The sequence below is a fragment of the Papaver somniferum genome, unplaced genomic scaffold (assembly GCF_003573695.1).
Source record: "Papaver somniferum cultivar HN1 unplaced genomic scaffold, ASM357369v1 unplaced-scaffold_99, whole genome shotgun sequence".
Taxonomy (NCBI): domain Eukaryota; kingdom Viridiplantae; phylum Streptophyta; class Magnoliopsida; order Ranunculales; family Papaveraceae; genus Papaver; species Papaver somniferum.
Window position 1 is genome coordinate 2,338,937 of NW_020653081.1, and position 13,654 is coordinate 2,352,590.

The 13,654-nt window shown below is 37.5% G+C and overlaps 2 protein-coding genes across 3 annotated transcripts; one reads left to right on the forward strand and one right to left on the reverse strand.

Annotated features, from left to right (window-relative positions):
* The first annotated feature begins 1,094 nt into the window (after positions 1 to 1,094).
* Positions 1,095 to 2,213, forward strand: LOC113346221. The gene has a single exon (XM_026589786.1). The coding sequence runs from the start codon at positions 1,095 to 1,097 to the stop codon at positions 2,211 to 2,213; it is 1,119 nt and encodes a 372-aa protein (XP_026445571.1).
* Positions 2,214 to 3,877: 1,664 nt separating this feature from the next.
* On the reverse strand, positions 3,878 to 9,881 carry LOC113346337 (probable L-ascorbate peroxidase 6, chloroplastic/mitochondrial). Of its 2 annotated transcripts, none has more exons than XM_026589881.1 (11): positions 9,489 to 9,881; positions 9,264 to 9,384; positions 9,075 to 9,175; positions 8,896 to 8,983; positions 6,721 to 6,788; positions 6,545 to 6,631; positions 5,655 to 5,729; positions 5,503 to 5,580; positions 5,304 to 5,408; positions 4,490 to 4,564; positions 3,878 to 4,184 (listed from the first exon to the last, which is right to left on the reverse strand). In XM_026589881.1, the coding sequence occupies exons 1-11, from the start codon at positions 9,840 to 9,842 to the stop codon at positions 4,032 to 4,034; spliced, it is 1,305 nt and encodes a 434-aa protein (XP_026445666.1). In that variant the 5' UTR covers positions 9,843 to 9,881; the 3' UTR covers positions 3,878 to 4,031. The 2 variants fall into 2 exon arrangements, with proteins under 2 accessions (XP_026445666.1, XP_026445667.1); XM_026589882.1 differs by having other exon boundaries at positions 3,878 to 4,344.
* Positions 9,882 to 13,654: the final 3,773 nt, after the last annotated feature.

Sequence of the window (13,654 nt, forward strand, 5' to 3'; positions counted from 1 at the left end):
CAGATCTTCCAGCCTAAACTTTCTTATAGATAAGTTTGATGAAAATCTCACAGGTCGGAAACGAATTTCACTCTCTCATGCTGGGAGAACTGTTTTAATCCAACATGTCCTCGCTCTCATTCCTGTTTACTACTCCCTCTGTTCTTTTTTAATAGGCCACTTTTGTTTTTAGCGAAATTTAAGGAAATTAAGAGAACTAATCATTGAAAATGGTCCTCATGACACTTGTCAATAAAAGAAGTGAAGTGAAATGGTCCCCGTGACACTTGTTAGTAAAAGAAGTAAAGTGAAGTGGTCCACATGACACTTATCACCAAAGAAGTTAAGAGAAAAGTGGTCCCAAAAAATTAAAGTAACATTTGGCTTTCACAATTAAGAAATTGACTTACTTTTTTGAAACTTTTATTTATAGAAACTGGCCTATTAAAAAAGAACGGAGGGAATACATGGCTTGCTCAATTATCCCCCAAAACATTCTGAATAAACTCACAAAAATCATTCGTGTATTCCGGTGGGGGCATACAAAAGATAAAAGGAAAATGCATTTCTTGAGATGGGAGAGTTTCAACATTCCAAAAGAGAAAGGAGGGTTGGGGATAAGATCCTTATCGGACTTGAATGAAGCACTCGTAGCCAAATTAGCATGGAGATTCCTCAATGACAGAACTTCTCTGTGGAGTTGCATTCTAAGAGCCAAATACATTAGAAATAAATCCTTGTGGTCCACTACAAAACCACAGAAGTGTTCTTCAACGTGGGTTGCAATTCTCGGGAGCAGAACTCATTTAAGGAAGGGATGTGTGGCTGGTAGGCAATGGCAGGGATATAAATATTAACGAGGATCCTTGGATTCCCACATTACCAGAGCACAAAATTTCAAGCGATACAGTGAACACGGAAGGCATCATAACAGTCCAGCAACTAATCTCTCCACAGACCAAGGATTGGGACATGAACATCATTGACAACTGTTTCGACCAATTCTCTGCAACGCAGATAAAAGGCATTTACATCAATAATGAGCAAACGACAAGCTCATCTGGAAACTTACAAGTCATGGTATTTTCACTCCACAATCATTTCAGAAACTGCTCATGGAACTAGCTGGCGAGCCTTCTTCTATTGGCGAAGACTTATTCCCTTGGAAAAAGTTTTGGGCTGTAAAAAATATAGCTCCAAAAATCAAGATGTTTATCTGGAGAGCTTTACACAATGGGTTAGGAGTTCTACAGCGAATCGGAAAATTCGTGGAAGGAGTTGACACCGTGTGCAGAACCTGTAATACACATGAGGAAAGTACTGACCACCTTTTGATTCACTGTAATATATCGCAAACAGTATGGTTTGCGTCTCCTTTTGGTTTGAGACTTCAAGACAACCAGCACTTTACCTTACATCAGCTGATCGGACAATGGCTCAATCATCAGGACAGTCGCTACATATTTGGTTTGGGAGCTTCAATTTGCTGGGCACTATGGAAAGCAAGGAACTCTATGGTTTTTGAAAGGAAGCAGTTAAATGTACAGGGCATCCTTAATATTGCACTATATTGGTTTAATCTATATTACAGATTCAATGAAGATGGCGAAACGGAAGCTAACAATCAACAGCAAGTTGAAATTAATACTCATGCACCAAACTGGGTGACTCCACCGGCGAACGTTATTAAAATAAATGTTGATGCGGCTGTTAAAGATGGTCATTATGCAGCTGCTGCCATTACGCGTAATCATGAGGGGATATGCTGTGGAGCTAGCACAATATTAGGATTATCTGATAAACCAGTGGTGGCTGAAGCAGATGGTTTTTTACTCGCCGTAGAACCCGCTATATGGCTTGGATTTGATGATGTTATCATAGAACGGGACTGTCAAGTGGTGACGAAAGTCTTGCGAGGAAAAATGTACTCTCCCCCCTGGAGAATTTGGAGATTCATTGATAGCATCAGCGCACGAGGCAGGTCAATTAACAAGGTGGAGTTCAATTTCGTACCTAAAAGGGCAAACAACACTGCTCACTCTCTTGCTGCCTATGCCCTATCTAATAACGTCCAATCTAAGTGGATTTCAAATCAAATTCCTGGAAATGTTGTTTCCAGTGTCGGTATTGTGAGTCCTTTTTTCATTTCTCTGTACCAAAAAAAAAAAAAATCATCTAGAAGCCAGTTTGATGACACGGTCACACGGATATCATCGAATTATGAACGGTTGTGAAACATACAACGAGCTCGGCTTTTATCTGGCATTCACTTGATCGGCTGCATATACACCCCGGAAACCTAGTCTTGACTACAACGGTACAACCGCATATGTGGCTAACTGGCTATGTGCAGAGGGACACAGACACAGTAAGGTTGCTCAGCAAACATAAAGCCCATTAACTAGTACAACAGTTGAAGAGCCGAGAGCGTTAGGGACTCTACTTAGCTACATGTGATCTAAGAACGGACTCTTATGCTCCAGTATTGTAAAATTAAGCTCCTCCGTTCTGCCTCAATGCCAAAGCAACCATTTTTCATGTGAATAGTTGTACGTACTGTGTTACTGGATTTAAGAGAAACCCCTCCCCTGTGCTTTTTACTGCATAAATAAGAGGTCCATTCCCGGATTTTGCCTAAACTATAAATTCTTTGGGAATTACCAAAATAGCTTCTCCTAATCATTTTAGTTTTATTTAGTACTATCTTTCCCTGGCTTTCAGTGCCATTTAGCTAATTAAAATAGTGGCATCCGGACCTGCAGGGAAAAAGGCCACAAAAAAGTAAAATACTAGAAACAAATCCAAAACCGGATTGTACTGCACCATTCTTGCCAAGCCCTCTTAAAAGAAAATTATAGCGAACCTCGAAGTGCTTCACTTGAGGTACCTATCTACTAGTCTTAAGTGTAGAGAACTGCAAACCTTGTTTAGGATATACTTAAACTGAATAACAACTATTGCAAGTAGAGTAAGTTGTGTCTGATGAGAAAGTAGAATGAGTTTAGAGTCAATGTTTGTTCACCCCATTAAATTCCACTTAACCATCTAGGCTGTCATCGTCGTCTAAGGGTCTAAACCAAAAACCTGCAATGAAAATTGAGATTTGATATACCCACCTGCAATGAAAATAATACAACACCTTCAAGTCCAAGAACATATTAATAATTAGAAAAAAAAATCAACGAGTATAGAAACAGTCGTCATATTGACTTCAACAATAAGTTCATTTGGGCTGTGTTAGTTTCAACCAATGAGCCAACCGGAGACACCAACGAGCTGATGGAGTTGATAGTGGTGGTATAGCCGGAGATGAAAAATGAATAGATTTTCCATCTTATGTGAGTTGGTAATAATGGAGCTGCCTAGAAGGAAGCAGTAAGATTTTAATTGGAGGATCATTTTTATTAATAACAGTAATAGAAAGGTGATTGTTTGCCGTTTAAGGATAATCCCACATCGGGAAATTTGAATCAGTTGAACATGTATATAAGCATTTTGGTTTTCTTGATGTAAATCGCCAATGGCGTGGTTGGAAAGCTTGTAGGTTGTTAATGTGGATTCTTGTCCTCCAGGGCCCAAAAGGTATCCAGTTGCCAAGGTCCATGTTCAGTGTGCAGGAAACACCAATCAATGCCATTGGCTTTTTTTTTCTTTTCTTTTTTTTTTTTTTTGCTTGCATTGGCCTTTTTTTTTTGCTTGCATTATTTTATGTGCCATTGGCAAAACACTGAGAAGTCTATGTGCAGGAAACACCAATCAATGCCATTGGCTTTTTTTTTTGCTTGCATTATTTTTGGTGCACATGTCTATGTGCCATTGGCAAAACACTGAGAAGTCTATGGAAACTATTGAGAAGTCTTGTGCACAAGTCTTTATGGTACCAAACAATCGAGAAGTCTTACGGAAACAAATCTCTATTTCCATTGCGTATGAAGTCTTATGGAAACAAATCTCTATTTCCATTGCGTATTACCTCAAACAAATATGCACAGTAAAATTGAAAAGCCAATGTCAAAATCAAGACTTGTATAAAGAAGCTAAGAAAACAAACTTTAGTTCCCAAGAAGAGATGTTAAAATAGCTAAAACAGAGATGATAATTATAATATTTAAAAAGTAGTTTGTTTTAAGAGGCTTATCTGGGCTGCCACCAAACCCTTCATACTCTGCTCTAATCTTCTGCTTCATTGAGTCAGAAAGCTCTCTCTGCAAAAATATGCAACATTTCATTGAAATTTATTCCTTATTCTCCAGTTTTTGACTTCCAAGTTTTGTGTAAGAGTGTGTTCAGTGTGTTTGGAAATAGCTTCTTCTGTGTGTTATTAAAAACAAACGGCAACTAAAACATGATTCTTGTTTCTTAACCCTGCAGCAAATGATGAAACGGAAAGAGAAATATCCATTATAAGTTCAATGTCCTTCAGAAGATTCTCCCATAACAGAAAGTGCAACTTATTCTCCACAATCTTATGCAAAAACAATGGAAACACATGAATTTTCCTGCTATTTACCTTTCCAGATGAGTATTTGGATGCCACGAATTTCTCTGCTTTAGGATTTGGCGAGCCATCTTCTATTGAGAAACCCTGGTCAAATAGTTCCATACAACAGCATTATTTGTGTTCACTGAAGTAAATAGAAGAATCACGGGCGCAATGTGATGTGGATTTTATGCCAGAACAGGTTTTGATTATCATCCTATCTTCGTCACCAGAAAACAAAGATTTGCAGTCGGAGTGTATATAAAATGGTTATGAAAGGTACCCTGTAGTAGTTCCATCAACTTGCTCTTATGTTGAACACGGGGATATATCATACATCTAACTCTAGTGAAATGGTTAACTTTAATATTTGATAAAGGGATGTTTTCTGGCAGTGGCTTTCAATCAAATCCAACATATATACTCTAAAACTTTACTATAGAAAGAAGAGTGTTGTGCAAATATTTTGTTAAGATCTTATGATTGGGAGAAAACTGTAAGTTTGATTTAATATACTTCACCAATCAAAAGCTCAAGCGTAGAGGAACTACAAGCTTAGCCAGTTGGTTTATTATCACAACCAGACCGGATGATCAATATAATGGCGTAGTGAACAGCAATTTTTGCAGGAAAGAAAACAAGGCAATTACCTAGCTGTACGTTTCCAGCAACGTAGATATCCATCGAAAGTTGTTTACAGTCCACGGGTAAAAACATAAATAAACCTAAGCAACTAATGAGTTACCACCCTAGACTTTCCTACATGGTCCTTGAGCCGAAACATGTACACCTCATTTGCATCTTTAACAGAAATAGTTACTGAAAGTGGACAAGGCTAACAAACCTCGGGAGGGTTGAATTGTGCACCCTGATTGCTGAGCTTTGCATGGGCTTCAGCGTAGTCCTTGAAAAACTCCTCCTGATTTGTTGCATATTTCTCAGCATATACCTGCAAAACCATCAAGATTCATACACATAAAGATACTATAGCTGACCTCAAATCTTTCTGTTCATCCAAATAAATGTGTCACTCATCCCATTACCTTGAATGATGGATCATCAAATAGAGCAGCATCAGTGGGCAAAACCAGCAAATCCTCGTCCCTTTTCTCTTTGATATCCTGAATCAATTATCATGCAATCAGAAGCATGAATTAGGCATACTACTTGCGAGATAAGTGTTACAAATTTATACCTTAAAATAAGAATTATCAAACTTCAACCACTCAGCAGTCCATGATTGACCTCCTGGTGCCCCTGGTCCATCTTTCTGTTGGTAGATAACCAATAACATAAGAAGATAGTGAGCTAACTATAAAAGGCCGGAAATTTTCAAAGTTGCGGTCAGCAATATATGCTAGACATGAGATTACTCACAATAACAAAGTACTTCCAGAAACTACTTTTATCACCTCGGATACATCTACCTGATGACCCACAGCTGGTAAAAATGTCCAACTTTTAATAGATTGTGGCATGAAGGTGGTTATTTACAAAAATAACTGCAGTGTAGAATGGTACTGAAATTTAAGCTGTGGTGCTTGACTGCGAGATCAAATGTTTAAATAAGCTGAACGCTGAACAAGTCTTTCATCAAAATGCAAGGAAAATTTCCCCTCTACAAGTAAACTTGGATCAGGCACTATTGACTCTGAAACCACTCTAAAGTCTGATCATCTAAACAATTTTGATCACTATCATCCCCAAATAGCTCAGAGTATTTAGAGGATAAATAGAAAGTTAGTGCAAAGTATTCTGTGTATACATACTGCCTAATTAATTACCCCACATGGTATGTAAAATCAATCTTATATTAGACGAACAAAGAAAGGACAGAATAGGGAGAAAGCATGAAAGATAACTTTTTGAATTGCATGTGCTAAACAGTAAGTGTTTGAGACATGTTTCGGCTTGTAATAAATATCCAACTATGTCCCCAGCCAGCGAATTATTTGACTTGATGCGAGTAATAAATAATTACTGAAAGTAATACTAGAAAGGAAATAAAGCAGATCCTCCAGAAAAAATCTTATTCTTTAGTTACATAATTACAGCTATTGCAAAGTAAGATTTTGTTTAACGTACCGTATATTTTGTTTCTGGCTTTCCCCAACCACTTCGTTCTGGTCTAGACCTCCCCAGAGTGTGTGCGCCAGACAATGCGACAATCTCCTGCAAATCAGCAGGTGCATGGAAAATTTAAGCAACTGTATCCATTGAGCAATCAAGGAATCAATCAATTACATGTTAATGTGTATAACCTTGTCATTTAGTCCCATTCTATAGAAGACTTTACGAAGATGATCAGCAGGTGAAGGAGGACCAGCATCTAAGTCCAAAGCCAACCATTAGTTCCCAGAGAAGTAGCAAGTTAGTATGGGTGTGAAACTCCACAAGCAGGAATAGAGGAGAATAAGCTTCGTGTAAAAACAATCTAGAACACAAAGAATTGAACGCACAGAGGTATCAGTTTGTACAGATACATGAATATGTGATCCACTAACTTGAAGCATTTTATATAGTGAAGAAGCATCAAGTACAAACGAACCTTGACCTGTTACTCCGTATCGGTTGTGATGTTAATGACTTAATATTGTTTTCATTCAGAATTCGTACTTACGGGTTTCTTAAGTGATAAAACATGACTCCAGAATCAACACCATCTTAATATTGCCGACCATAGTTAAGCATGCGATTCCGACCACACTAACAAATGCTAATTGCAATAGCTCATAAATAATATACCAGAATTCTCATAAAAATTTAGGAAGCTCCACTGTAGTGCCATATTGACATTTATGCCGCAAAAATAAATGCTCAAAATAATCTAGATTCTTCTGGACTATACACACTTTCTAGACCAACATTGCCATGGGAAAGAACTTTTACCTTTAAACATTTGTGCCATCGATCTGTTAATTGCATCCTCTTCTATGAGAGTACGGGACCTTTTGTTCTTCCTGACTAGGTACTCGATTTCTAAGACTCTCTCCTTTAGGAAAAGATCAGATACCTAGACCATATTCAGTTGCTTTTATACTTCTTTAAAGACAACATCATGAGATGTAACTAGCTAAAGCCATGTGGAGGACTTACGGACAGCATTTTAGATGTAGCACACAGTTTCGATGACAAGATGTTGATAGCTCAACCGACCATAACGAACTCCAAGCTCAGGTTCCCTGACAGCTTTAAGAGAAGTTTATGATGAAGAACAAAACAAAAAAATAAGTGCGAATCTCACATCCACTTAATCTCATTGCTAACGCGTGTGCACTCTATAACCTCCTTGAGAAGCTCAATTCAAGATGATGACACCTACCAAATATGCATCCAACCCTAATGTTTAGATCAACCAACTACAGATATCTAATATATTTTCTATAAGAAAATCATCCTAGTAAGCAATAACGAGATACCAATCGCATGGATGGGAAGTACTACATAAGTACTTAAAACACATGCAAAACTGAACAAGTAACCACCTGCTAATCAGCATCAGAAGTCAGAAGCAACTCTATCTCTGTAGGCCAAAGACTTCTGCCCTCAAAGATTTCCGATAACCATAGCTAACAGTCTCCACGTTCGAAGATAAGAAGACTATTAGAGGGATCATTTTAGGTCAAAGAATTTAACCGGCTTTCTCTGTCTCTAGACCATGGGAGATAAACAAAAGAAGCCAAGGCAACACACATCATTGATAAAATTTATTCGACTATGCAGACATCAATGGCATAACAACTATCGTAGTTGTTATACTCAACAAGGTCAATACAATTAATATGAATGAATGTTGGTGCCATACAATTCCAAGTTCTCATAATCATGATTCATAACGCATAGATATGAACTGCACAAAATTGCAAAACATATACAACAATAATAACAAGCTATGAACATGACATCTGGTATAGACTAAAATATAAGGACTGAGAGACAGAAATCAGAAATCAACAAAGTCCAAAAGGTAGAAATCCATGTGTCAAGATCCTTAGACAATAATTCTTAAATATGTAACTTTTGACGGTTGTTGGCAGGCTAGTGTCAATCCCCAAGGTAAAGGAAATTCAGTGTCAAAGTGAAAATGCTACTTCTTCTACTGATCACTAATCATTTTGCACAGAAAGATAAGAAGTGGCAGCAATAGGGAACAAAGATGAGTGGAGCTCTTAAGGCTCGCATCATATTGCAAAACTTTAATGCTTTCACAGTAGTGGCAAGTTTCTCCAATTCAAGGAGCTATATGATACCTTTGCATATGATTGTAATACCAGAGCATGAGTCTGTTTATAAAGCATCTAAAGTAGGTGATCCAGTAACACACTTAAGTTTCTATACTCCCCGCGACTATCTACTCAACACACCACATTATCAAAATTTTCCACATCCTCAAAACTGTAATAACCCTGTGTCAGTTTAGACATATTTCAGCTCACCTGGAAGCCTTCCTTCTTCTGGACATTCGTCCGGTACTGAGACATCCACTCGTCCATACTTCATGGGAATCTTAGGCCCTCCAGCGTCCTGAAAATTGTCATGAATTAAGCTGATACATTTCTTTCTTTTTTCAATAACCAGTATTCTTAGTAATTGCAAGATGAGACAAAAGAAAGACCTCAATAGCAGTAGCACTGGCCAATTGGAACAAATCCGCATATGTAACGCCTGGATACTTTTCTTTAATAGGCTGAAGTAGCTTCAATGCATTAACAAGACCTACAACAAAATCAGTAAGCAAAATACATATAACACCGAACTCACGACAAAAAGAAGGTTAAACCAAGTAAGTCTTTGCAATCTTTACCAGCATTAGCTCCATGTTTCAGTTCTACATCGAAACGCAAACTTCCATTAGCTCCACCTCTTTGTGGAAACTCTTGAACATCCTTGTTATAAGTACCAGCATCATGCCATCCCAAACGAATCTGCACAAAATCATAAGAATCATCATCATATCCCTCTGAGATGGGATTCAATTAGATCAATATGATATGAAACCCCTAAAATGACAAGAGAATCTTAAATTTACCATGATTGGATGACAGAAAGTAGTCTTGAGAAGTTGTTTGATATCTTCTCTTGCACTTTTCAACTGATCGGGATCTGATGCAAAGCATGTTGGATTCACTACTGCTGCTCCTGTCTTGGTTACATGAGTCAATGATGACCTCCTTTGATGATGGATGGAGAGAGAAGGAAGAGGAGAAGAATAAAAAGTGGAAGATCTAAGAGAAGTAACAGAAGAAGAAGGAGATGAAGTGGAGAGTAAAGAAACTCTGGATTTTGTTGATGAAGAAAATGGAGGGAGACGAGAAGGGGAAGAAGAAGCAGGAGTAGTTAAGCAAGACATTGTTGATGACAACACTATCTGTTCTGCTGCCATTCGTTTTCTTTTCTTTCTTTTTTTTCTTTTTTCTACGAATGAAAATGAAATGCTTATATTTCTGTTTTTTTAGTTCTCAAGTATCCAATCAGAAAGCAACAGCTGCATGATAAAAAGCAAGACTTTTGCTGGTTAGTCGCATATGCGTGCCACTTTTCACCTGCTGGCTGCTATTTTTGGGTGACATTTGAAGTTCACACCACTAAATAGTAACGGGTTAGTGGTGTGAACTATCATTTCACCTGCTGGCTGCTATCATTCACGGTGTCTTTTATCAGAAAAATATTAAAATGACAAATTAATCCTTATAATTGATAATTTAGTTTAGTTATGATAATTAAGTTTAGTGTTAATGATTAATTTCACTTATATTAACTCAAAATCAAAATCAGATTTTTAGAGTTAAAAAAAATTAGAGGAGAAGGTCAATCTCAATCAATTGAAGAAATTAACCAACAAAATGAAGAACCATGACCTGAAAATGACCGGTATACTTCTAAATTAGTCCCAACTAGCTTTTTGTTGCCCAAAGTTATCTAAAGTACGTAAAAAATTCAATTTTTTTTACATTTTCAGAGCTAATTACAGTTGGAATTTTACTCATAACCAACTGTAAATCGAAGTTACGGTTCGTAAAAGATGAACTACCAACCGTAACTGGTTAAATTTGAAGAAAACCCAATCGTAAAACCAGTTACGGTTGATAACTAAATGCTCGATACGAACCGTAACTCAGTTACGGTTGGTAACCAAATGCTCGATACCAACTGTAATTGAGTTACGGTTCGTAAACTAAAATGGTTACCAACCGTAACTGAAGAAAATTCTCAGATATAAGAACATACGGTTAGTAATTGAACTATTACCAACCGTAACAACACCAAAATCTCCAGTTACGGTTCGTAATTGAGTTAAAATCAACCGTAACTCACATAAACTCAGAAATTTCAATTTCAATTTTCATCTAAAACCCTAATTTTTGATAGAAATTAAACTTAGATCGAACAAAATAAACCAAATCGTAACTGGATTTTCAAAACATACCTCATATAAGTCGTTACATTATACTTGATTAATTTTCGAATCGTCGATTAATTGAAGACGATGACATTTTGAGTTTTAATGGAGGTTACGGTTGAAGAGAGGAGGATAAGGGAAGAAGAAAGAAAACAAAAATTCAATTTAGCTTTGATTTAGGTTAAACAATGGGGAGGGTAATCTAGTGAATTTACACCCCCTTTAGGACATCCCCTAACCAACTAAAGGGACATTACTATCACACTGCCGCCCCTCTAATAAACCATGCCACCCCTATAATAAGCTTGACTAAATAATACTGGATTTTATGGAAGTGAAAATTAAATAGAAATAATAACTCGGGAGATTGGAGTTTTCTTATATTAATTGGGATATACCAAATCAAGCACAATAAGATCATTTATAAGTAAATTCCAAAGCCCGTTAGTCGTTTTTTCTTTTCTTTGTAATGACTAAATTACTTATGGGTGGATTTGGATATAGAATTTTAAAATGTGGGATTTATGAGTCCATGGATATTTTGCATATAGAGTATTTCAAAAAAATTGTAAATACTGCATTAAAAAAATTCCAACTTGTAGAGAATTTAGAGTCACTAACATACTTCTAGGTATGTTTACATAGAGAATTCTGACCGACATAACTGAACTTGGAAGTTTTGGAGAACTACATTCGGACTTCTTTCTTGTTATAGTGTTAAATAATGGATTTAATCATGCCGGTGATGCGAATGAGGTGCAGGGTGAAATGCATTATTAGAGTTGTTGATCAATCATTAGTGGAGACTACCTATTTTCAAATCAACAGAGGCACCAGACCAAGTTTTCTTTGTAGTTGACTAAAGAGATTTCTTTTGAGTGTGTGTCACCGTACATTAATTCCGGGTAGAATGGTGAGCTACCCAACCTCCCACCAATAGAAGCACTACTCTTTGATCTCTTAATTGCTAATTTTGTCAATCGTGAGGGTGACGTCTATAGATGAAAACCACCTTCTTGTAGTTTGATTTGCAGTTAGCACCATTCTCTCTCTCGCCAACAACAAATCCATAGAAACACCATCATCATCAACAAGTGGAGCGACATCAAAATCTATAAGGAAAGTTGAAGACGTTTAAGGTTTAGAATCAAAATATGTTATAAAACCTTTTAATAAAATTGCTCATAGTAATTCTAAGCCCTTAGAATTAATTTAGTTAGACCTAGTTGACATGAAATCAACCCAAACTTATCTTGTATACTTACTTAGGGGCAAGGATGATGCCTTAGAAGCCTTAAGAGTATAAACTTGAAATTGAAAGCGAAGTATATGTTACCACTAAAAGGGTTAGGTCTGAACGTGATGGCGAATATGAAATTCATATAGGAGAACTTAACTTTATTTGTTCACCATATGGCGAGTATGTAATGGAATTATTCATGATATCACACCTCCTTATTCACCATAGTCGAATGGTATAGTTAGTTGTAAGAACATAAACATTAAGGAGATGATATATGCCATGTTGATTAAAGATTTAACCGCCAACTTGTGGGAGGAAATTGTCCTCTAATTTTGTTATATCCTGATGTTGATGGTGGTTTTTAGTTCAAGGGATAAAATCGTAAACCCTGTATTTAATACGATGTCACCCTGCAAAGGAACAGAAGTCATTTAAAAGCAATGAATGCTTAAGCCTCTTCGCTCACATATGTATTGAGCAATTCAATATATCCGTATATATGAAATTTACTCAGAATGGTGCGTGCAATAGCAATCCCAAAATATTATGTGAATTTTATCTTCCACCAGCATTATTCACTAATGCATGACTTGCCTAGTATTTTCCTATGCTATGTTCCCAGCCGAACTCTCAATATTGACATGACATGACGATTAAATGTTCACTCTCAACAGAGTAGCATGAATCTCCCAAAGTGTCAGTATTGATATTTGCATGGAAGTACTCACACAGACTGCATCACTCTCTGACAAAGAGAATTTTGTATCGACGCACTTTTAAGTTAGCTCGATCGAACACGCTTAAATTCCTTAGGGAAATCTAGACTGTTAATATCAGTCTTAAGAAACGATCATGGCCACACAATTTGTCCATGCAATTCAACAAGCCTAGCTTACTCCTGGCAGAATTAGGCGATCATCACAATGACCACGGGCGGGCCCACTAGCATCCCGACCGAGCGAATCCCATCTAGAACATCCACAGCGCTTCGAACGATTGACCTTAATGTGGGTGATCACGCTGTTGGTAAAACAAACTCAAAATAACTAAGACCGACAAAAATGGTCTTAAAACTCATCACATCCGTCCAACTTAGCCAGCCTAATTGGATGGCGTAGATCGCATCTCGAACGATCAAAGAAGTATTGGCGTGTTCACTGGCGGCTTAATTTCTCCCTTAGTCGATCGACCTGCCCAAGGCAAGTCCTGGGAGTGTTAAAACATTTTCCAAAACTAGAGCGAACGCGCTATTCCAAAACCCTAGTATGGGTTGCGACATCATACAACTGTCGCAAGTTGATCGTGTCCGTCCATCTTCGCCAGCCTGGTCGGACGACCTAGATCCAGTTTCAGATGGCTAATGAGGTGTCGTCGCGTTCACCGTCTACCCAGCTCCACCCTTGGTCGATCGACTTGCTCATGGAAAGCCAAGAGCGTATATAATCGTTCACCAAAAGTAGGGTGAACACGCTGCTTTCAAACCCTAATTGGTGTTTGCGGCAGTATGTTACTGCCGCAAATCGATCACGACCATCGATCTTCGCCAGCCGAA